Source organism: Peromyscus californicus, unplaced genomic scaffold, assembly GCF_007827085.1.
Source record: "Peromyscus californicus insignis strain IS unplaced genomic scaffold, ASM782708v3 Scaffold_20__1_contigs__length_68692818, whole genome shotgun sequence".
Lineage (NCBI taxonomy): Eukaryota > Metazoa > Chordata > Mammalia > Rodentia > Cricetidae > Peromyscus > Peromyscus californicus.
The window spans coordinates 3,705,751-3,731,814 of NW_026294503.1; the positions used below are offsets into that span (position 1 = coordinate 3,705,751).

A 26,064-nucleotide genomic window follows, 5' to 3' on the forward strand; every position below is an offset into this window, starting at 1 on the left:
TCCAGAATATATATATTCCACAATCTGGTTTTTATTTGTTGTAAATATTATCTTCTTTAGACAACACCTTTATATTTAATAACTATATTCAGAACTTGGCAAATTACATTCTAATTTATAGTACATATTTTCTTTCGATGATATACCAGTAAAAAATTTAAATTACATTTCTTTGCCTGGGCAGTTCCTTCAAATTTGACAGGAATGAATGTCTTTAGTTCTTTAAAAGTAAATGTTAACAGTGATGATTCTACCACTTTCTATCCCACTCAGATATGCACAAAATCCATGTTAGAGTAGTGGCTTATTGTCAGTTGAGATGAAATACAACACATGTCTATAAGATCACTATTAGTTTATTAATTTAGAGCCACAAGGAACTTATTTTTTCTAATATGAAAGCAAACATTGCCTAATAAAAATTGCCAAAATTCCAATCATTTTTTACTACGTGACTTTCCTTATATATATGACCTGTAAGCAATAAAACTGCATGAAACAAATTCAGCCTTCATTTTCATTGGAATTGCCACCCTGTCCCTTATTTCCCAAACACTCAGATGTCCCCACCCAAGTTTTTGTTTTCTGTTTTATTATGTATTTATTCCTTTACTGTAAAAAGTAAAGTGAAAAGGTCACTGGATTCTCCTTTTTCCTTTGAAAAGATGCATTTCTTTATTTATTGTGTGTGCCGAGTGTCTGCATATGCACCTCATGGAGGCTACAGAGGCCAGCAGAGAGCACTGGACCCTCCGGACTGGAGTCTGAGATGACGTGAGGCTCCTGGGCCGTGAGTCTTCTGCAAAAACAGCCATCTCGCCAGCCTTAGCATTCAGGTCTTAGTTGGTGTATTGTCCTTTACTTCTGTATTCCACGGGCATTCTTTTTCAGGAGTTATTTGTTCATTTGAAAGTTAAAGTGAAAGATTAACATTTTCATATCTTTTTTTTTTTTACAATTAGAGTATTTAAGACTCATCACAGATAAATGGTACCCTTCAAACTGCTGATTTCCCCCCTCAAACGGTTCTCTCCTTTGTTTTTACTTGAGAACCTAATTGATTGATTGTAATTGGTTCTCTAGTCCTTAAATACATGTTTCTCCTTCTTAAGTTTTTATAACAGTAGATGATGGGTCATTATGTATACATACATGATGGCAGTCTCTTAAGATTGTATCATCTATTGAGGTTACAACAGCTTGTTCAAGTACACCCTGCTGTTCACATACACACTAATCACCTTATGATGTATTTCTCCGAATATATCCTCATCAGGGATGGATGACAATTGCTTTCATCCATGTTATTGGAAGAGGATAGGAACATCACTGCCTTGAATGCTATCCACATGCTATTATATAGGAATACTCTTCAGGAGAAACACAACCAGACAAGGGGCTGATGCTGGCACTCTGGCGCCCCCTCCTGGGACACAGTCCTGTAACAGCTGGCAGGTGCCGCTGCACACCTTCCCAACACAACCATAAGCAGGTCTGGACCAGGATGCTGAGTGCCAGTTGTTGGATCTAGAAGGCTCCTTTCCAAGGTTAGAGCAGAGACGTCTCTGAGGGGAGAAACTCTAACCCATACTTGGAGTGCCTGCATAGTCATGTGGGAACCAGAGCATCCGAAGGGTTGAGAAGGACCTAGAGGTAGCTCCTGTAGCCCCCGGATGGCTACAACACATGGCCAGCCCATGGCTCAGAAGCTACACGTGTAGTAACTAATATAGAAGGGTCCTAAACTATTTGTGACCCTCAGAATAAAGCACCCGTGGTGATAACCCTAAATAAGCTGATGATTAATTTGGAAAAAAAAAAAAAACCCAAACAAAAAACCAAAACCAACCAACCAAAACCAATGATATCAAATATAAGACTCTCTAGTAGAAAAACAGAAGTGTCAATGGAGTGTTCAAGGGACCCAGGGACTAAAAAGGACAAGGGTATAAAATCTAAGCTAAGTTCTGAAATAGACTCCAGTCCATAAGAGCGGAGAGGAAGAAGTGCTTTGGTGCAGACTCCCCAGGGTCACACGCAGCACAAACAGCCCACGACTGCCACCACATCTGTACCACTGTGACAGGAAGGAGCTGGACAAGACCCTGGCAAAGCAGCTTGACTGTCTCTCCTTGGGGTTTTAATAGTGCCTAAAGTCAAGTTTTTTGTTTGTTTGTTTTTGTTTTTTGAGACAGGGGTTCTCTGTGCAGTTTTGGAGCCTGTCCTGGAATTCACTCTGTAGACCAGGCTGGCCTTGAACTCACAGAGATCCACCTGGCTTTGCCTCCTGAGTGCTGGGATTAAAGGTGTACGCCACTGCTGCCTGGCTAAAAGTCAAGTTTTAAAACTTTGCTCCATGCCATTTTGTCTCTTTTAGGTCAGTAGTTTTGTCTGTGTACTAGGAATGACTGTTTCCTACAACTGAGTGATGTGTTGGGAGCTTATTCGGTTGGCAAAGTTTCAGCCCCGAATAAGGTAAACCCTGAAAGGTTCAGCCTGTGCTGCACAAGAGTTTACTAGAATGCCACAACAAAAAGACAGTCAAAAGTACTGGCAAGTGTGGAGGAGCTGGACTCTCACAGTGCTGCTGAGAACAGAAGGTGGACTGCCAGTTTCCCAGAAACTTGAAACTACTTTTAGCCCAGTAATTCCCAAACCCAAGAAAACAAAATATATGTTCATATAAAAGGTCACAAAAATTCACAGGAACATAACTATAGTAAAAAAAGCAGGTCCAACTGAAATGTCCACCACCCACTGCCAACTGTGTGAACAAATGATACAGCCACACCAAGGATGCTACCCAGCCGTAAGAGGAGTGATGGAGCTGTGCTGCTGGACGTGGCTTGGAATCAAAGCTACAGGAGGCAAATTTCATGAGTCTGCACATAAGAAATGTCCACATGCCCAAATCAGAAACCGAAGGCAAGTGGGCAGGAACTAAGAGAAGGCAAGGGGAACCGATGATGGGGGTGAAAATGGTCCGGAATTAGTGATAATGGTTGTACAAACCTTTCAATAGAGTAAAACTACTGAATCGAACACTTTAAAAGGTGGATTTCATGGTATGTGAACTGTATCTCAATGTTCTAAAAAGTGAGAGAGAAAAACAAACAAAAGCAAAGGAGAGATACATAGATAGACAGACGGACAGATAGGAGAGAGGGGGGGAGACAGAGACAGAGACAGCGAGCTGCCTAGGTAGTGGAAAATGAGGTAAAACCCAAGGTCCTCTGACCAATTCTAAAAGGCCAACAGTTTGAGCTTTTTGGGAATTTACTGTGATGAATAAGAGCTAAGGAAAGTGGACGGGTAAATACCTGTGATTAAAAACAGGGTAGGATGTCCATGCTCCGTTCCTAGTTCTCACTGTATCAGCAGTTGAAGTCAGCACAACAGGCCAAATGCCAAACATGTTAACAAAAGGTATCCAGACTAGACAGGAGGAAGGAAAGCTGTATTTTCAGACACAATTATCTACAGAGAAAATCTGAAAGTATCTGTAACAAACAGGTATAGATAGGACTATGGTGTATGGGTGAAAAATCAATACATGAAAATCAATGGTATGTTTGAAACAATAAAAAACCGAGGCTCACAGGGAAGGACGTAGTGGTGGCACATACCTTTAATCTCAGCACTGGAGGGAGAGCCAAGCGGATCTCTATGATTTGGAGGCCAGCCTGGGCTACAGAGCAAATCCCAGGCCAGTCAAAGCTACATAGTGAGACCCTATCTCAAAAAACACCAATACATAAATAAAAATAAAAACTAAGACTGTAAGTACAATGTAAGGCTAGGGAAGAATTTGCTCATGGCCAGAAGGTCTGAACGTTATAGTCAAAACACACTGCCGAGACATCTATTATATGCAACACCCACAAAACTCAATAGCAAGGCATGACTGCCTGTGAATGGAAACTTGGGCAGCTATACTTGGGAGGCTATAAAGTTTTTTTTTGTTTTTGTTTTTTTGTTTTTTTTTTTTTTTTTTGGTTTTTCGAGACAGGGTTTCTCTGTGTAGCTTTGTGCCTTTCCTGGAACTTACTTGGTAGCCCAGGCTGGCCTCAAACTCACAGAGATCCGCCCGGCTCTGCCTCCCAAGTGCTGGGATTAAAGGCGTGCGCCACCAATGCCCGTCTGCTATAAAGGTTTTTAAATAAAAATATTCACGGAGCTGGAGATAAGGCTCAGAGGTTAAGAGCACCAACTGCTCTTCCAGAGGTCCTGAGTTCAATTCCCAGCACCCACATGGTGGCTCATAACCATCTGTAATGAGATCTGGCACCCTCTTCTGTATACATAATAAATAAATAAACCTTAAAAAATATTAAAAAACCCACAATTTATATGTATATTTCCAGGAATCAGGAACTATTAGAATGAAAAGAATGAAATTCCTCAGAAACAAAATTATTCAAAAATCAGATATTTTTCTCTAGCATTAGTTACAAACAGGAAATGCCATTTTAAAAAGGTAATACTGTAACAGAGCAGTACCTGGAAACAAGATATAGAGGACATTACAGACAGCTGCAGACTCTGTCAGAACAGATAGAACTTGACAGTCATTCTAAGCTGTTTGTGGAAATGTAGAATGCCAACAATAGCCAAGACATTTCAACAAAAACAAGACTTGCCTACCTATAGGACATCCACTTCAATTCCAAGGTTCACCTCTAAACGTCCCACTAACTGATCTTGCGGGTCAGTTTCTGTCTACAGGTCCTTCTTAACTTGGAAGTTAAGTTTTATTTACCAATGAACCAATGGCTGTGGACAGAGTGGAACTATTTTTGTCACTCAAGATTAACACTATGTGAACACTAACTCTTGGCAATGAGATTTACCTAAATGAGAGATATGTAAGACAAGGGCAATAAAAGAACCACATACATGAATAGATGAGTAAAGAGAAAGGCCAAATAATCCATGGGGCAAGATTTCTTATTTTGATCATGTCATGTAGGAATTTTTTTTTTTGAGACATAGTTTCTCTGTGTAGTTTTGGTGCCTGTCCTAGGACTTGCTCTGTAGATCAGGCTGGCCTCGAACTCACAGAGATCCACCTGCCTCTGCCTCCCAAGCGCTGGGATTAAAGGCGTGCGCCACCACCACCCAGCTGTCATGTAGGAATTAAATGACAGCTTTTAACATAAACTTTAACCTTTAGTGATCTAAGTCTCTAATTAACTAGATAATAAATGATGTTAAGTTTTAGATATTTCTAAATTATTCCAATTTCCAGCACAAATAAGACTGGTAAATTATGAGCCAGGGAGTGGTAAGATCACTACCACAATCTTGAGCCAAATTTGAAGCAAACTTGATTTTACTGGGGTGCACACAAGAGCTGTCCAGCAGACTGCCTTCTAAGTTGGGTTAAAGAGAACAGCCCGGGTCCATTTCTTGGGCCCTTTTTAAGGAATAAAATCATGAGTACTTGCAAAGCAGGTTTGCAGAAGAGAGACAATGGAGCGATAAGGAAATACAGAAAAGTCTCAAAAACCACCATGTGGTCTACATGTGGACTGAGGGTTAGGGAGGGTCAAACAAGTCAAGGGCATAGGTTAGGGCAGGTCAGGCTCCAAAACAGACTTCAAAGCAACAACTCAGCTCTAACATAAATGGAAACTCATTCAACTGTAACTCCAGTCCCAAGGGATGTGACACCCCCTTCCGGCCTGAGGGCGCTGTATGAACATGGTACACAGACAAAACACTGCACTACACAAAATAATAAAATCACATAAAATATTTCAGTGAATGGGGGCTGGTTTTCACTTAAACTCTAGAGGAATCTGACTTGGTCCTTAATTTAACTGTCCTCCATGAATTAATCCAAGTCCGGGCCTGCAGACAAAGGCACTTTTGAAGCTATCCCTGCAAGGTCTGGCTCATTGTCAAGTGAGCTTGAGTGTGATGGTTAACAATGTCAATTTGACAATCTAGATTCTCCCAAGAGACAGGCTTCTGGGTATACTGTGAGGGATTATCAAGACGAGGATAACCAGTGTGAACCCACCTTCACTCTGGGTCCTCCCTGGGCTGGGGGCCAGGAATGAAAAAGGAGAAAGGAAGGGTGAGACCAAAACGGGAAAACACACCTCGCAGGCTAAGAGTTCTGTCTGTAGTTAAGACAGTTAACAAGAGTAAGTTCCTGGGCTGGAGAGATGGCTCAGCGGTTAAGGGGACTGGCTGCTCTTCCAGAGGACCCAGGTTCAATTCTCAGCACCCATGGCAATTCACAACTGTCTTAAACTACAGTTCCAGGGGATCTGATACCCTCACACAGACATGAATGCTGATAAAACACCAAGGCACATGAAATTAAAAAAGGAAAAGACTAAGTTCCTGGTTGTCCTGTTTGTTTGACCCATCAGCACAAGACAGGCTTGAATATGTAGGCGGTATATATGTACACTTGCCCATGACTAGATGTAGAAGGGAGGTTCACAGGTAGGAAATACGTCAGGATATGCATGCCTCTGGACCTGATGGGAAATGCATAACCTTATGGGTTTGCCTTTATAAGCCTTGGCAAATGTGACTCGTCACCATTTCCTGGGAACCCTGGAATGCCCTGGCCAGTCCATCCACCTGGCCAGTATTTAAAGCTTGATTCAAATTTGGCTTTAAATTGTGGCAGTGGTCTTCTTCTTGCCAGTGGGATGAACACAAGCTGAGCGGCAGCACTCATCACCTGCCTCTCCTGTGAGGAAATGCGACCAGCTGCCTCAAGCTCTGGCTACCAGGGCTTTCCCGCCAGGAGGCGGCACTCTGGGACCGCCTTAAATTACTTTTGCCAGGGGTTGTCCCAGCAACCAGACAAGTAACTAGTACAGAGAGGCTCCGCCAGAGGGTGGCAAGACCGACGGGCACACTGGCGTCTTAACGACACCACTTTTGCTGTAGTCCTTAAAAGGTATCTGGCTTTCCCATTCATTTTTAACTTTTAGACTTCTGTAGAAATGTCGACGTATTCACAGAGATTAGGCTAAATAAAGGTTATAAGAGACTTCATAACCATTAGTGAGAATTTAAAAGTTCTGGGTTCATTTCCTACAGTGGGAATTTACAGTGACAATCTATTCTACAACTCAACAAGAGGTCTCTTTGCTCAGATAAAATTCAACAAATCTTTTCTTGGGGTGGGGTGAAGGTAGTGTTAGACATCAGACCCATAGCCTCAAGCATGCTAGGCCAGTGTTCCACAGCCGAGCCCCATCCTTAGCTTCCAACTCACTCTTTTCATTTCTGGAGACAGGGTCTCAATGAGTAACCCTGGGCTAGAGCTCACTATGTTCAAGGCTGGACTTGAACTTAGAGATCTTCCTGCTTCTGCCTCTAGGACACCACCACACCTGGCCTCAGTTCACTCGTAAAATCATTTTTTTTTCCCTGGGGTAAAGGTGGGAATCTGATACGGAGAAAAAGGTTGGTTTCTAATGCTGTTGGTTGAAAAGTTCAGCAAATATTTTCTTTTGGGTTGAGACCAGAATCATCTCAATGGCTTGTAATGTTGATGAATTTTGCTATATAGCAAATGTGATGGCTATCCTTGGTCGTGAACTTGACTACATCTGGAATTCATTTAAAACCCAAGCAGGTGAAACATTTGTGAGGGGTTATTTTTAATTAAGTTATTTGAAATGGGAAGACCCACTCTTAATCTGGATCTTCTGAGATCCACCTTTAATCTGGCCACACCGGCTGCCAGCAGCCTATATAAAGGACATGAAGAAGGAAGCTTCTGCCCTTTGCAGAAGTGAAGTCCTTTCCTTTACTGGCATTAGAGCCTACTTCGCTGGTGTATCCTGAAGACCTGCTGAGACATCCAGCCTCATGGACTGAACAGCTACTAGATTCTTGGGCTTTCCATTGGTAGAGAGCCATTGTTGGACTAGCTGAACCACAGCCTGTAAGCCACAATAAATCTCCTTTCTACATACATATTCACTTTATCAGTTCTGTCCCTCTAGAAAACGCCCACTAATACACCAAATGAGTATTTGTTCTTGTAAAAATTTCTGTGCACGCACCAAATTCATTAGTATTTACATTTATTTCATGTATGCTGTTTACACACTCATTATTGAACAAAACTGGAATGCAAACAAATGTACAAATACCATAATAAGCATTATCAAATAAAATAACTGGCACTAGTGTTATACAAGCAAGTTAATGGACGCAGTGAGGAAACGACGGTGAACAACTGCAGCCCGGGACATTTTCCTTTATCAAAAGAAAATGCTCAGTAGCACCATCATGGCAATACTTCAAAGCAACACCTAAAGTGGAGCATGTGGCTGCTGTGAGGTCAGTCTACTGGGAGTTCCGTGGGAAGGGAGTAGTCCAGGCAGTATTGTGGCCAGCTTCTGCTTGTGTCAGCTGAGCATCCTCCATAAACAAAAGCCAAAGGAAACAAAGCCATAGACCTTTTGAAGAAGCTTGGTGCAAGCTCTGCATTGCTTTGATTTCATGGTTCGAAAAGATAGACAAGTTAAAAATTGAGGTTATGTAACATTAAATTTACTAAAGCCTGAGTGTGTCTTTGGTAGGCGAATACTTTTTCAGCATAGTTAATAATCACATTCACGTTTATCTATTTCCTGTATTTTTCTATATAATCCAAGGTAACTAGAGAAGACATTATGGGAAATGATATAGCAAAATCCTCAAATAACTAGGCTTGTAAAACCCAGTCTCTCCCAAAGGCACCAGGAGTCAAAGGGCACTAACTCCCCTCAGTGAAGGTGACTTTTGTGGTATTGGGTCCTAATGGGATTTCACTTTGTAGTTTTATGTCGTGGTTGTTGTGGTCAGGATACTTAATTACCTACTTTTACCTTTTTCTTCTAAAACGGCATGAAGAACAGATGAGCTATGTAACAGTACCAAGTATTTCTACTTCAAAGTTGTGCAAAAACTGCCACAATCTTGCTCAAGTGTCTAAGTATCCAATGGTTACAACGGGCTGCATGAAGCTTTGTCTCCACACTGCATGTGAAGAAACAAGGAAACGGAAGCTCAGCTAGAAGAGAAATGTGACGAAGAGCATCACACACCGAGTAACCTGCCGAGTTCCTCCAAACACCATCCTTAGTGGTTTCAATAAAATGTCACTAACCACTCACCCCAAGCCTCCATTTTCCTTAAGAATGCAGTAGAACAGCGTGAGGATCGTCTGATTATAATGAAGCCAATTTCTATCTAAATACACAGGTGTGTGCATCAGCAGTGTTCTGTGACAAGAACACAAAACATGCCTTTTGCTTAAGTTATGATTCTCCTAATAATGCACTTTTAAAGCCTTCATTTCATAATTTGGTAATTAATATCCACATGAAACACAATGCTTTGCTGAACATACAAAATGTATTTGCATTATGATTATGAAACCTGGCTTTTGCTGGTAACTTAAACCTAACAGTCGCACATGGCTCAACCAGCTCCAAACAAGGCTGTTCAGTGGTTATTTCTCTGCAGCATTACGGGCCTAAATTTCAGTGTGAATGGCAACTTTCAGGTCCACTGTCTGCTGTGGGTGGTTGTTATTTGTTTCTTTCAGTGCATCGCCAAAGCACAAATCCCCACTCGGCTTCACCCCGCTTCTGCCGGTGCCGAGCTCTTCCGCACGAATCGGCTGCGGGCCTTCTGAACAGGAAGCAGTTTTGGAAAGCAGAGAACTGCCGCACTGATGGGGTGAATTCTCCAGACGGTCATTTTCCACCTCAGGAAGGGTGTTCACAGTCGCAAAGCGGGCGTGACAATCCGTGGAACCGTGACTACACGATGTTCTCATGCTTTCCAAGTCTGAACAGCTAAATTCAGAAAAATGACTAGAGTGGGAGTCGGCTACAGACGGCATACTGTCACTGAGGGACGGCGCCTCAAATTCACTCGAGTTCGTGCTCTGCTGTTCCAGCAACTGCGCATCCATGTCCTCTCTGGTCTCGTTGATCTTCATGTTCCCCTTTTTCCTCACTTTACCACCTTTTGATTTTTTCCCTGCGGCGGCTTCTTTGGACCACTTGGCGGCACCAGCCTTCCCTTCGGGCAGTCCACCGGCTGGCGCTCCGGTGTGGCCCCGGGCAGCACCGCCGTCCTCCACGCTGCTGCTGCCACTGTGGTGCCGGAACTTGAGCGGCTTTGACTCGATGTCCACTTGCACTTCCATGCTGTTCCCTTCTCTGCAAGGAGACAGGCAAACATGAAACTGCTCTGGCTTCGCTCTGTTCTGGTCGGACGAGGGCGGAGGGAGGGGCTTTCCTATGAAGTACCAAAGCCTCATAAGAAGCTTCTGGAACATCCCAGTGCAGGCTACTCTACTAACACAGATGAGGACTGTCTTTAGCCAGCTGGTGGCAGTGGTGGTGCAGCCTTTGATCCCAGCACTCAGGAGGCAGAGGCAGGCGCATCTCTGTGAGTTCGAGGCCAGCCTGGGCTACACAGAGAAACCCTGTCTTGAAAAAACAAACAAACAAACAAACAAACAAAACAGGACTGTCTTTGTTCCTGTTTTTGTTTTTGGCAGCGCTGGCTGACCTCACTATGTAAACAAGGCTGGCCTTGAACTCAGATCTGCTTGCCTCTGCCTCCCAAGTGTTGAGATTAAAGGCGTTCACTGTCATGAACAGCCCCAAAAGACTGTCTTAATGTTTCACTTTTTAAAAAAAGATTTATTATTTTATGTGTATTTGTTTGTACCTGAGTGTATGTGTAAGCAGGTGCCAGCAGAGGCCAGAAGAGGGCCTCAGATGCCCAGAAACTGGAGTTACAGGAGATGTGAGCCACCTAACGTGGGTGCAGAGCTGAACCCGGTCTTCTAGACCTGGAACAAGTACTCAGCTGCTGAGCCTTCTCTCCAGCCCCTTAATGCTTCAAGTTTTACAATAGTAGTCGGGGCGGATCTCTGTGAGTTCGAGGCCAGCCGGGGCTACAGAGTGAGTTCCAGGAAAGGCTCCAAAGCTACACAGAGAAACCCTGTCTTGAAAAACAAAACAAAACAAACAAAAAAAAAACCCACCCAGAAAAACAAAAAAGAAAAAAGTAGTGTTGCTTTCTGTTCTGGGCACGACCATCACCATGACCTAACTTCAGAACATTTTTCACTATTTACCAACTCCAAACCTACATTACTTAGAAGTCAGTGCCCGTTCTCCCTCTCCCCAGCGTTGAGCAAGCACAGATGTACTCTCTACCCAGACGGGTTTGCTCCTTTGAACACCTCACTGTTTTCTTGGAGACCTGCCCAGTAGGAGAGACAGTTCCCTCTAAAGGCTCACCAGCACCTCCTCTTACCTGTCCAGAGGGAGGTAGGAGTTCAGGATGGAGCCGGCCATTGCTCTGGTGCTGGCACTGTCACTCACTGTCCCCAGGCTCACTGTGCCGGACTCCCCACTTAGACTGTGCCGCTCCTTCTGGACATCTGCTTGCACCTCCAACCTTGAAGAGGAGGCACCACATCAACTCCAGTCGTGTATAGTTCAGCAATCACAATACATATCGAAATTGTGGACACTAGTTTTTCAGTTCCCACTTATTTGATTATGCAGATTTTACTGTGGTGTATTAAACAACATCAAAGAGAGATCAAGAGAATACTACCAAAAGGAAAAACAAAATAAAACAGATCTGAATTTAAAGACCTCCAGTATATTTTCACTAGGATGAAGTCCTTTGTCATGTTTCAGTACAAACTACAAAGTCAAAATATATTAATCAATAAACATAATAGATCAATTAATAAATAGAAAATCCTCTATTAACTGGGTGTAGTGGCAAATGCCTTTAATCTCAGCACACAGGAGACAGAAGCAGGCTGGTCACAGTGAGTTTGAAGCTAGCCTGGCCTATATGGTGAGTTTTAGGCTAGCCAGTGCTACACCAGGGCTTGCTTCCGCTTGCACTCAAACTGCCAGTCAGACCACCAACACTCCCTTCTCCTATGCTGGGGTTGTGCCTTGCTTCTGCTACTGATGTTGTATCTAGATGTAAAGTAATTCAAGAAATGAAGAAGAATGATTACTCATTTTCCTGCCTTAGACTCCTACGTGATTTCAGAAAGGACAGCAGACGACACAGAGTACAACCCACACTCTATCTCAAATAATAATGAAAAGAAATCCTATACTGAAAGGGTGCTAATAAACAACTTCAGCCCACATTTGATTCTGTAATGAGAGGTAACAACATATACCACTACAACTTAGCTTCTATCCAACTGTTACCTACCTAAAATAAGATAAATACGACTTTTAATTCGCCTACCTTCCTCCACATAAAGAAGCTAATAAACCGAACAGTGAATAGAGAAACAAGCCAACCACGGTAAGATCAACGTTAATTTCTCCTCCTTATCTCCATGGTATCAATAAAGGACTTGGTGAGAGCTGACCATTATCACTTTAGGATGCAGCAGGCAAACTATTCCAGTCCTGCTTCATCCGTCTTGGGTATCCTGACTCCACTTGTTCCCACTCCTAACATCCAGCTGTCACCACAGAAACAGTCTAGGCTAAGTGCGGCCTTTCCTTCAGTGTCCACAAACGCAGCTCCAGCACTCACTTATCAGATCAACTTCATCAAGTGCAACGGTAGTTCTCAGGACTTACCTTGTATTCCAACGTAAGTACCAAACACAGTACTTTTTAACCTTAGGATAATTATCATGCTTTGTATTCAGATTTTTCATCTAATTTATGTCTTGTATCTAACAAACAAAGCAAACAGCTATGTCTTACCTGTTGAAACAACTGACCATGGCACTTCCCGACAGACTTCCTGTTATACTCGCTCCAGCGAGGGCCATGGTGCTGGCTGTCTCGCTCAGGTTGTCTCTGATGGTGCCTATTCGGTCCATGTGGCTTCCGCTTGCACTCAAACTGCCAGTCAGACCACCAACACTCCCTTCTCCTATGCTGGGGTTGTGCCTTGCTTCTGCTACTGATGTTGTGTCTAGATGTAAAGTAATTCAAGAAATGAAGAAGAATGATTACTCATTTTCCTGCCTTAGACTCCTACGTGATTTCAGAAAGGACAGCAGACGACACAGCACAAACCACACTCACGGTTAGGCACAGAGAGCTACTGCAGGGGGACAGCTCAGTCTGAGACTGGCTCTAAATTTAAGATGGTCACTGTTTGCTGTTGCTGTTGCTAAGTCCAGAAGATTTAGGAATTTTAAATGAACAAATGATTCAAAAGGCCTTCCTTGCCAGCACTAGGTTCCAGTGAGAGATCCTATTCTCTAGATCAATGAGATTCGGACAAAAGTTGATTTCTAGATACAGTTCACACTTCTAATTGTCTATAAACTATCACAAGATGTGTTATGACTATATTCTAATTCTACTGAGAAATGCACGTATTTATGGCAGTATCTGAGTTCCTAGTACATATCCAATCACATGACCAAAGCGATGAGGAAATCCAGCCGAGGGGAAGGAGCGGGAGTGAGGGCAGTGCCTGGGTGTCATCTCTGCACACTGCTTCACAGCATGACCAGGGAAGGCCTCTCATAAGGTCACACTATAAGACTCAAAGGCCTGAACAGGTGAGCCATACAACTATTCCAAAGAAGAGGATTTCAGACAGAGGTAACTACAAGTGTAAAAGCCCAGAAAGAGCTCTGAGTATTAACTGTCCTCTTCAAGGAAAGGTGGTATAAGACAGGACGGGAAGGGCAGAACATGAGAATTAGGACTGGACACCTTGCTCCCCATGTAGACAATCAAGAGTCTTCAAGAGAAGGTACACAAAAGAAAAGTGACAGGGTTCTGATGACCTGGCTGAAACACTGTAGAGGTGCACAGGGGTACAAAAGGGCTTCATTCTTAGACATTTACAAAGACAAACACATGTGACAAAAACTGCTGGATACAGAACAAGCAAGCTGGCCAACTAACACTTCCCCCGGCAGTGTGTGGAGCCTTTATTCTTCAATATTTCTGCCCACTACAGTTCTAATTTGTATTTCTTTGAATGATACAGAAGACATTTCTGGTTTATTGACCATCTGCAATTCTTTTAACTGCATTACTCTTTACATCCTTTTCATACTAGTTTATCATGTATCAAGCAAAACACTGTATGAAAAGGTTCTCATTAGTCCCAGATGTATTCTCAGTAAGAGTTAAGCACCCAGAATCACTCCATCCTCTCTCACACATGCCCTTCACAGGTCCTTTCACAGCTATGCTTCCGGATGAAAACCACAGGCCGTCAGGCATGCACCTCTAATGCCAGCACATCTGAGGCAGAGCAAGCCTGGTCTACACACCAAAGTTCAGGACAGCCAAGGCTACACAGTGAGACCCTGTCTCAGAGAGGAAAGGGAAGAGAGAGGGAGAGTGTGTGAGCCAGTGTTCGTATAATGAGGCCTAGGTAACGGAAGACAGTGGAAACAAGCACGTCTCTTCCTGTTTAAAGGACTTACCCATAGCCGTGTTAGCTCCACCAACATTCACGTCGTTCTCATCATCAAACTCAATCCTCACCCCTTTCCCGTTGCCTGCTGAGACTCCACAACCCCCGCTGCGGCAGAGGGAAATTGGAACAACGCCATAGACATAAGCTAACATAATGGGAACACCAATGCCTAAAAGGGAATTAATGAAATTGCATATTAGAAACCAAAACCTGAATCACGGAATATGAGGTGTAGGTCTTTTCAGGAGAAGGTGCACAGGGTTCTAAGGAACACAGCAAAGGCTGGCACACAGCAAAGGCAGGACTCCCAGGTGGGCTTCAGGTAACAGAGGGACAGACAGATTCTGTGAACTTTTTAAGTGCAAGTCTCTGAACTCTAGTGGAAGGAAGGGCTATCCACCAGCTATCCTAACAATAGGTTCTTGGGGATTGAACCTAAAGGCCTTATATGTGTGCCTGAGGCATGTGCTGTACCACTGGGCTAGAGCCCTGGCCCTAAAACTAGGTTCTGGAGTCTACAGCACTTTTAATGAAGTTACTGTGAATCCTCCTCTAAGTTGTACTTAAACCACCCTTCATGTTAAAAGTAATCCTCACAGCAACATACAAGTTAGAAATCCCTCTTCTGTCAACTTCCCAAGATCTGAGGTAATGTTTTAAAGCATGCTCTTACCTACAGTCACTGCAGCTACCACCGGAGATACAATTACAGACAGTGTTACACCACCTGCTATGGCCAGATTCCGCTTGTGTTTTGAAACATCTTTGCCTTCATAGCGATTATGAATCTTAAATTTAAAAGGGAATGGAAATTTAGAGAAGAAAAACATTGCATATTTAGTTTAAATGAAATAGTCTTTTACACACAAGAAAGCTGAAGTCACTTCTCACACAACTTCAGTCAAATGCCCTACTTCAAGGTAACTGCAGCATCACACCTCACTCCTTACTAAGGACCTGCTCAGAGAAGGAGGGCGGCAGTGGCTCAGGAGATTCAGCCTGTGTCAGAAGTTCACCATCACCCTTGTGTACACTGCTAGTTCAAAGCTGGCCTACACCATGAGACTCTGTCTCAAAAACAATACTAGAGTTCCACAGGTTTCTTTCTAAATAGGATTCCTTTGCACCAGCCCCCAGGAGAGGGTGCCACAGTCTTTTTTACTCCTAAAAGTTGAGTCTAAAAAGGTACTGTATGAAACAATTATCACTTAAGTAAAACTTTTTTTCCAGACACCTTGTTATGACAGAAAATTATTAACAGATGACCCCAAATCCTATCTACTTATTTACAGTTTAAAGAAGTAAAGACAAAGGAAAGTAATGGTTACCAGCGAATAGGAGTTAAATCTACTTAGCATCATTGCATAGTCCACATTCATAAACACAATTACTGCCCTAAGACTGGCTTGTGACTTATTACATGAAACTGGGAAATAGTTTAGTAGCTTTGTTCTTGGGCCCTGCAAGAGGCAAACTAAAGAAGGGTATTTTCCCATCTGTTTCATGACATCTGTGAGCAGTCTCCAAACCACACAGGCAGGCAGTCAGTCTCTATAGTAAGATGCTAGGTCCTTTCCACATTCTTTTTCCTGCAGCTCCTTTCCAGGCCATTCCTGGACACAGTCCTGTGGCAGAGCAAAGCCAAGCCTACACATACGCAGGGTAGATCTGTGAGGACAGGCTGCTGAGGGAAAAACATCCTCCATCAATCAACTTTTGCTCCCACCCCCCTTCTTCCTTTCCTTTTCTTGGAGACAGAACCTTGTTATATACAGTCCAGGCTGGCCCCCAAAGTACTGAGATGTACACCACAAGCCTATCAACTTTGGCATCCTTACCCCACGTGTGGAGTAACAGTGACCACATCATCCTATTATTTTTGGTTCAACTTAACTGTTTCTGTTTGCTAATTTTTTTCCTTCCAGTTTCTTCCATTTTTAAAAAACTTTTATTTATTATATGTGTATGGGTGTTTTACCTACATGTATATTTGTCTCATGTATGTATGTGCCCTGTGGCCACGGAGGCCAGAAGAGAGGGCATCGGATCCCTCGGGATTAGAGTTACAGACAGTTGTGGGGTGCCTGCTGGTACTGGGAGCTCTTCTGCAAGAGCAGTGGTGCTCTTAATCACTAAGCCATCCCTCCGCAGGCCCCAAACCCTCAGTGAAGAACTGGCTTCACGTAGCGCAGGCTCTCTCCTCAACTCACCACGTAGCCAAGGGTGACCTTCTGAGCCTGCGTCGCTATCTCACAAACGCTGGGCTTTTAGGCAGGTCTAGCTGGTTATTCTTGTAGCATGTTTTGCTTTTGTTCTACCCAAAAGCTCAGTTTTCAGGCATTTCCTTGATTTACTAGGTTCTCCTGCTAATGCAGATCGCAAACACCACAGAAAATTAAAGAATGACTCCATCAACTCGCCCTTTAGGTGCGCGTGTGACTAACACCAGGAACAACAAACCCCTCACAACTTTGGACAAAAGCGCCGCAGACTAGCCGGCCTGTAGCTGCTGCACCCTGCGTTAGTTCCGGAGTACTGGGTCACCAGCTGTGACTCCATAAACTCGCTGCCAGTGTGGATAGTCTCTCTTTTTCCCTTCTACTTCTAAGTACCTGAGCAAATAGTTTTGCTTTTGATAAAAATCTCTTTGGTATTCTACATGAAAAATTATTAAAATCAGTTTCTGTCCTGGTTAACTTTTTTGTTAACTTGACACAAGCTAAGAGTCATCTGGGAAGAAGGAACCTTAACAGAGAAAATGCCCACACTAAGCCTGGCATGGTGGCACATGCCTTTAATCCCAGCACTCAGGAGGCTGAAGCAAGTGGATGTCTGAGTCTGAGACCAGCCTGGTCTACAGAGCGAGTTTCAGGATGGAGGAGGGCTACACAGAGAAACCCTGCCTGGAAAATTTTTTAAAAAAGGGAAGGAAGGAAAAGAAAAGAAAATGCCCACACTAAATTGACTAGTGGGCATTTTCTTGATTAGTGATTGATATAGGAGGGCCCAGTCCACTGTAGGTGGTGCCACCCCTGGGTGGGTGGGTGGTCCTGGGTTGTATAAGAAAAAAAGCAATAAACAGTATTCCTCCAAGGAATGTGCTTCAGTTCCTGCCTCCATGTTCCTGTCCTGACTTCCTTCCATGATCAACCGTGATGAGAAAGCTAAACCAAATAAACCCCTTTTCTTGTCAAGTTTTTTTAAGTCAGAGCAACAGTTCTCATACTGGAGATAACTTGTCTTCTCTCTAGTGCTGGGAATCAAACCCAGGCGCTTGCACACGCTATATGAGTGACGCCATGCTGTGGCGTCACTCACTGAGTTTAGAGGGGCGCCACTCATTGAGTTTAGAGGGTTACTCACTTAAGACCCTTCTGAAATAAACAATCAACAGAAATATCTCTGTTTCTCACCAGTCACAAACAAATTTTTGTTTTGTTTTTGTGCTGTCTATGATCTAACACAGAACCTCCTACAAATTAGGTAAGTACCTACCAAGAAGCTATATGCCTTTCTATCAAAACTAATTAAAAAATAATGTTTTTTGTTTTGTTTTTCAGACTGTATTTTCAGGGCTAGAAGAGATGGCTCAGCAGTTAACAGTCCATGCCACTGCTCTTGCAAAGGACTGAGTCTGACTCCCAGCACCTACACGGCAGCTCACAACTGTCTGTAACTCTAGAGCAGTGGTTCTCAACCTTCCTAATGCTCTGATCCTTTAATTCAGTTCTTCATGTTGTGGTGACCTCCAACCACAAAATCATTTTCGTTGCTACTTCATAACTGTAACTTTGATACTGTTAAGAACTGCAATGTAAATACCTGTGTTTTCTGAAGGTCTTAGGCGACCTCGATGAAAGAATTGTTTGACCATAAAGGGTTCACAGCCCCCAAATTGAGAACCGCCATTCTATGACCTAACGCTGTTTTCTGGCCTTTGCAAGCACCAGGCACACATGGTACACAGGTATCCATGCAGGCAAACACTCATGTCAATGAAATAAACACAGCTGTCTATGGAAGAGGATCATTCTTACCCTGAGTTTAGCAGCAGAGCTCAGAAACAGAATTAAAGGACACAAAGGAGACAGCTGGAGTCAGCCTAAGTACTGTCTAATAACAGCGGTCACGTGGCAAGAGCACCGGCTTCCTCTCCAGTTGGTGCTTTCTCCAGGACTGGGTGTCCGACTGGCTAGACTGAAATCTATGATGGCTTCATACACTGAATTCATTCACCTGGACCCAAATCCCTTTTCTAAACCACAGTATTAGGCTGGCAGGATGGCTCAGAGGGGTAACAGTATTTGCTGTCAAGCCAGAGTATGACCCTGGAACAACACGGTAGAGGTTAAAAAACCAATTCCAGCAGCTGTCCTTTGATCTCTACTCATGTGTCCACACACATACCATAACCAAGTAAATGTAAAACTCATTATTTCACCACATCGATTAGAAGCTAAAATACCCAGGGTGCTACATGAGGATCCCTCAATGGCTGGGTGTGATGAAACACACTTTCCCTCTGGGAGGCAGAGGCAGGGGAATCTCTGTGAGTTCCAGGCTAGCCAGGACTATATAGTGACTATACAGTGAGACACCCCTGCCTCCCCAAAAAAGACTAATGCAGGCTTATAAATCACCTGCCATTAAAGTTTGGGCTTTTCAACTATTAATTCCCCTCTGAAAAACTGTTCTCTTTGTTCTGACTGTGTTAGGATCATGTAATTTCTTGACATTCAATTAATTTAATTTAGATGGCAACAGGCTTCCTAGTACTTCATAAGTTATCCCATAACTCTCCCAAAGAAGTGACTGCTTAGCTAATGATGAGAATGGCAGGATTAGAAAATGCCGGTGTCTGGATTACCACATAGACTGTTATAACTTGTAAACTGTACTTATAAACAGCAGCATACAATGGAGGTGGAAAGGCTTTGAACTGAAGAGTAAAGAACTAAAGAACGGGTTAACTATTCTTTGCTTGAGGGCACGAATTATGCAGCCATGAATTTCTATCTTGAAGATCTTACAGAAATAACTTTAAAAGGATATACCCAAGAGAGAACAATGTCGATTATCCTTCAAAACTTTATACCAGGCATTGAATCTGTAGTGCAGACTGTAACAGTTTCAAAGGAAGGCTGCTTTTTATGCACACATATTAGCTTGCCAAGCACTGAGCGTTTACTGTGTAAAATGGGGACTTTTGTTAGTTTACTTATTTATTTTTGAGATATATGGGCTGGCTTCAAACTTGCTGCATCCGGAAGATGACTTTGAACTCCTGAGTGTTGGAATTACAGGTATGGGACACCACACCCAGTTTACGTGAATCAAATCCAGGACTTCCTCCATGAAAAAAGTCTACCAACAGAATTACATCCCCAGTCCAAAACTTTCATAATGAAAAACTAAAACCAGCCGGGCGGTGGTGGCGCACACCTTTAATCCCAGCACTTGGGAGGCAGAGGCAGGCGGATCTCTGTGAGTTCGAGGCCAAGCCCGGTCTCCAAAAACCAAAAAAAAATAAATAAATAAAAGAAAACCAACCAACTAAAACCAACTCCTGTGTTAAAAACAAAGCAAAGCCACTTCAGTTCTAAGAAGACGCGCCAACCATTTAGGAGAAGAGCTCACCTTGCGGCCCACATACACAGGGATGCCGATGATCATGGCAGGGATGGCAATGCCGGCTATCAGCGCGATCCCGACCGGAGCGCCAACAAGGGTCCCCAGCTGCCACAGGATCTTCTTCTTCCGGCTCCAGGGTTTCTTCCCCCAGAAAGTACAACCTGATGGACTGAGAGGAAAACCATACAGTGGCTGTTCAGAAACAGTACAACAGATGACAACAACACACCAGAGCAACAACTGCAGAAGGGAGTCTCTCATACTTAACCACCACCGCCCCCCTTTGTGTATTTTGGGTTCATTTAAAAGCCAAAATATTAAAGACACAACTTTAAGTTACATGAACAAGATATTGCTAGTTATGATTTAAAATTTATCCATAGTTCTCCATGACCTTCAAAACCTCAGTTTCTGAAGACTATACTGATGTAAAATAAAATGTTTATTTTATCTCCATTTTAGGCACACAAGTATGTAATTACATCATAAATTCATGTTGGGGCCTAAATGAGAAAATTTATTTATAAGAAAATTAAGAGCTGGATTAATTGTATAGAGTAGCAAATATTAGCACTAAAGTTCAACAATAACAATGTAAAAACAAAGGAACCTCTATTTCCTATCTAAGTTATTTAAGTATAACTTGGTAGTTTTTAAACTTATGTAAATAGGAATACAATCCATCTTTTTAAGTAACTTATAAACCTCAGAATAAAAATACTTAGGTTAATACTGTGTGGTGGTTTGAAAGAAAACAGCCCCCAAAGGGAAGTGACATTATTAGGTGTGGCCTTGTTGGAGTAGGTGTGGTGTGGTTACAGGAAGTGTGTCACTGTGGGGACGGGCTTTGAGGTCTCTTCTCAAGTTTCACTCAGTGTGACAGTCAGTAGACATCCTGTTGCCTATAAGATGTAGCACTCTCAGCTCCAATACCATGTCTGCCTGTAGGCTATCATGCTCCCAGTCCTCATGGTAATGGACTGAACCTCTGAGACTGTAAGCAAGCCACACCAATTAAATGTTTCCTTTATAAGAGTTACAGTAGTCATGGTGTCTCTTCACAGCAATAAAACCCTAAGACAGAAATTGGTACCAGGGACTGGGGTATTGCTGTGATAGGCCTGACCATGTTTCTGTCTGGAGGAATTTGGACTTTGGTACTTTGGGTTATGGAAGAAGTGGAATGCTTTAATTGTTGCTTAATGGGCCATACTATTAGGAGAGTGGAAGTGTAAGAGTTACTGAAATTGTCAGGGGGTGGTAGCGTCACTCAAGGGGTTTCAGAGAAGTTTAGTATGTTGCCTAGAGATTGTTCTTGTGATATTTTGGTGAAGGAAGTGGCTGCCTTTTGCCCTTGTCCGAAGGGTCTATCTGAGGCTAAAGTGGAGAGTTTTGGATTAATTTCATTGGCAGAAGAAATCTCAAAACAGCCTAGTACAACTCTGTTGTGTGGTTTTAGTTTAGTGGTAACTCTAATGAAGATTTATAGTGTCAAGGGGCAAGGGGAGCAGGGTAAATTACAAAATGCAAATTTTGAGGAGAAAAAGAGCACCTGGGAGTGGAATGTAGCCAAATCCTATGTTCAAGGAGATAAATGGATTAAGAAATGGAATATAGAGAGTGGTGACCCCAGGGCAAGATCCTACCCAGCTAAGTTTCTAACTTGTGAAGATGAATTAAAGTTTAGAGCTGGGTGTGGTGGCACATGGAGATGCAGAGTTTGGAGTTTGCCCAGCTGGTTTTCAGTGTTGTTTTGGCCCAGAATTTCCTTGCTTTGCTCCCTTTCCTGTGTTATAGAATAGTAATGTATATCCTGTGCCACTGTATGTTGGAAGTATGTGATCTGCTTTTTTATTTCAATTTTACAGAGGATTACAGTTAAGAGACTGCATGAGTCTCAGAAGACACTTTGGACTTTGAAACAAGTTTGGAACTATTATAGACTATGGGGACTTTGGAAGTTGGACTGAATGTACTTTTGCAATACGATATGGATACAAGCCTTTGGGGGTCAGTGGAATGTGGTAGTTTGAAAGAAAATGGCCCCCAAAGGGAGTGGCACTTTTAAGAGGTGTGACCTTGTTGGAGTAGGTGTAGTCTTGTTGGAGGAAGTATGTCACTGTGGGGGCGGGCTTTGAAGTCTCTTTTGCTCAAGCTTCCCTCAGTGTGACAGTCAGTCGACTTCCTGTTGCCTGCCAGATGTAGCACTCTCAGCTCCAGCACCACATCTGTCTGCAGGCCTTCATGTTCCTCATCCTGAGGATAATAGAAACCTCTGAAACTCTAAGTAAGCCACCTCAATTAAATGTTTTCTTTATAAGAGTTGCAGTGGTCATGGTGTCTCTTTATAACAATAAAAACCCAACTAAGACATACTGTTTTCAAAACAAAAACTCTGATATACAATGTAAAGTCTATTCATAAATAGTTCTCTCCATAAGCTTACCTTAGATAATGTAAATCGGATATTTCTTTCATGCACAACCAACAAAACTCACAACCACAGACAGCACATGTCATATGATTGCAGCTCCCATCATTCATCTTTATTATATAAGCAGCACATCGTGGGCACGGCTTTATATCATCAGCTATGAGGAACACAGACAAGAAAATTTAAAGTGTGTAGAAATGGTTTCCAGATTAGCAGCTGTAAAACTGCCCAAACAAATCTTTGCAATTACATTCAGTAAATGGCAATTTTAGCCTGCTGCTTTTAGTATAGAAAACAATTTTTTCTTTCCTTTTAGGAAATATACTTTGTACTAAATTTTCAGGTTGTAACCATTTTCAAACATGGTAGCAAAGCAATGAGAACCAAGAATAATAACAGAGGAATTCAAACTCCTGTATGCTGCCCTTTAGTGAAGAGGCACCATTAGGGAGTGACCACTTCATAGTCACCTAAGGCACTGTACACAAACACTCCCTTTTCTATTATAATAACATCAACTAAGAACACTATAGCTCATAGAGAATAGCTTTAGAATAAATGTAACCATTCTTATCCTCATGACTGCTAATAAGCAGTCTCCATCTTTTCTGTTCATTCATTCAAGAGTTGTTGGTGCAACTGCATTATACTAATGTGCTACAAAATGCACAACAATGCCAAGTTAAAAATATCATGGTAGATAACCTTAGGTTTCAACAAAGAATAAGAGTTATACCACCATTTAGAATTCTAGCTGCTCTTTAAATAACAGCCTACAGCTATCTAACGGTTACTATTAGCCAGTTACATTGTCTATCTATATGTAATTTTTTAGAAAATGTATTTACAATGCTAGCCACTGAGTTTAAGTATTTGTTTATGCTATTTTATAAACATTAAGCTAATATTCTATTTTCATTTCTGCAAGTTTTATGCTCAGTTTTTAACTGCTTTATCAATGAATTCAAGTTTCCTTAGTGTTTTTTGAAAGGCTAAAGTTGTTTATAACTAAGAATTAGTAAGGCTCACATTAAGTGTTTTAACAATTCAAGCTATTTTGAGCAAACCAACAGTTCTAAGCAGTCAAAGACAAAGAGAAATGATCATTTCTAGAATATAAAATGTAAAAGTATTTATAAATTATGATTTAAATGACCCAACGACTATAACATTTGCATTACAAATTTTAAACATAGGGTAGAAAAGAAAAAGGTTAGCTTTTATACCTAAAACTTTTTGATGTACACATCAAAAAGAAATACTAATTCTATCTGCTTAAGAAGCAGTAAACATGGGGCTGGAGGGATGGCTCAGTGGTTAAGAGCACCGACTGCTCTTCTAGAGGTCCTGAGTTCAATTCCCAGCAACCACATGGTGGCTCACAACCACCTGCAATGAGATCTGGTGCCCTCTTCAGACCTGCAAGGTACACGTGCAGACAGAACACTGTATACATAATTAATAAATAAAATCTTTAAAAAAAAAAAAAAGAAGCAGTAAACATAAAATTGTAAACTTAATAAAATATTATGAAATGATTTTTAGACTTTTTTGAGGGTGGGGGCAACTAAATTGCATAGTTCTAGAGTGTGAACTAGATAACAATGCATGTCACAACATCAGAAAGCTGCACACATACCTGAACCAAAATCCCTGATTTACATGGCATGATATCATTAGTTTTATTTAGCTATAAAAGAACTTTTGGTTATCTTAAAAGATAACCAAATGGAAGTAAACTGATACTACCTTTGCAGAAATTGCTAGTTATGCCAGCAAGCATTCCAGTATAACATGGCTACATACACTCTCCCATGGTGACTACTTGGAGGAAGCTCAATATTTGTTTAGATAACTAAGTTATAATGTTCATTTAAAAAGTAACAAAAGCCACTTCAATGTTCTTTTTGATTTAATGCTGGTTCACACAAGCCCAAATCTCTAGCAGATTTCTGTGGTGTTTCCATATCTAACATTATAAGAACATGTATGAGGCAGAAATATTGCAACCCTACAGACATAAGCGTTGTACTGTCTTCATTTTGAAGATGAGAGTAGCGCCTTGCTCAGGTCACACAGAGGAAGAGGAGAGTCTGGACCTTAAATTCAGTCCAGATTCTGGATTCCAAATCTGGTTCTGGAGTCCTTTCTATTACCCTACATGCCTGTACGCCGTGACCAAAAATACCTCCTCCACTCTTCAAGGAAACATCCAATGGCTACTGCTAACTCTTCAGGAACAGGTCCTCGCTAAAAAAATTCTTCTGGATCCTTAACTGAATTATCACAATTACTGCTAATATCTTTGCATTCTCCCCAAATCTTCAGGAGAGGAGATAGAAACAAGCCACTAAGCAAATAGGAATGAAAACCCAAGTATATTGTATAAATTATTAAACCCATATTAAAGCTTAAAAGACTTTTTCTCCAGCAGGATAAAGTACATGACAGTCTCACTTTTTTTACACCGATTTCTATATTTTTGAAATTTTTCCGTTGTAATTATCAAGACAAAATGTTTTCTAGGGATTAAAATTCCAATGAACAAAGAAAATTCTGTTAATAGGAAATAGTGACTTTTTTTGATCATTCAAAGAACATTAAGAAATCTGAGTTTTTTGGTTTTTGTGTTTTTTTAAAGATTTATTTACTTATTATGTATACAGTGTTCTGTTTGCATGTGTCCCTGCAGGCCAGAAGAGGGAGCCAGATCTCATTACAGATGGTTTTGAGCCACCATGTGGATGCTGGGAATTGAACTCAGGACCTCTGGAAGGACAGTCAGTGTTCTTAACCTCTGAGCCATCTCTCCAGCCCGACATCTGAGATTTTTTAAAAAAAAAATTTAATTTTTATTTTGTGATTTATGAGATGTATGCTTTACAAACAGATCCCTAGGTAATTTTTAAATTTCCTTACCAAAGACATACTTAAGTTCTGTGTGTCTTCCCAAGTAAAGTATGATTTTTATGCCCTTACTCCTAGAATATATCTGAAATGTTTTAAATTTCACAAAATACTTAAAAGATTAAACTTTTGTGTGGTCTTTATACAAACAGAAATAATTGTAAATTGTTCCACTCCAAATTACTATTTTATTAAATGTATTTACAAGTTCTGTGTACCATGCATTTATGAGTAATAGGTGCAGACTGTATCTAGTGGTCTAGCACACAAAGAGTCAGGCAGCTTTCTTTTTCTGCTGTCACTGACAATAAACTCTTTCCATCTCAGAACCACTTTCTGGATTTATTAAACAAAAATACATCAAGAATAAGGTTTCTAGGACAGAAACACGCGTAAAACATAAAACACATTTTAACAGGAAAGGGAAAATAAGGTAATTAATGGTAACTGAATATTCTTTACATTAAAATCACCAAGCAATCTCTATACACAGTCAGACACAGAAGTGCACACACTTGCAATCCCAGTGCTCCTGTGCTGAGACAGAAGGCAAGGACAGGAATTCCTGCAAGTTCACAGGCCCGCTAGCCTGACGTACACAGCAGAGAAAAACAAGACACCTGTCTCAGACAACCAAAGGTGAGGACCAGTACTCT

The 26,064-nt window shown here is 41.8% G+C and overlaps 1 protein-coding gene across 2 annotated transcripts in view; it reads right to left on the minus strand.

Moving 5' to 3' along the window:
* Positions 1–11: 11 nt before the first annotated feature.
* Positions 12–26,064, minus strand: part of Rnf19a (ring finger protein 19A, RBR E3 ubiquitin protein ligase) — a 53,344-nt gene continuing 27,291 nt past the window's right edge. For both annotated transcript variants that reach the window (XM_052747622.1, XM_052747623.1), the window contains exons 4-10: positions 22,514–22,658; positions 20,074–20,236; positions 15,110–15,224; positions 14,444–14,605; positions 12,750–12,963; positions 11,308–11,451; positions 12–10,196 (exon numbers count right to left, since the gene is read on the minus strand). In XM_052747622.1, the coding sequence (XP_052603582.1) occupies positions 9,503–10,196; positions 11,308–11,451; positions 12,750–12,963; positions 14,444–14,605; positions 15,110–15,224; positions 20,074–20,236; positions 22,514–22,658 (1,637 nt within the window). In that variant the 3' untranslated portion in view covers positions 12–9,502. The remainder of the gene's footprint in view (positions 10,197–11,307; positions 11,452–12,749; positions 12,964–14,443; positions 14,606–15,109; positions 15,225–20,073; positions 20,237–22,513; positions 22,659–26,064) is intronic.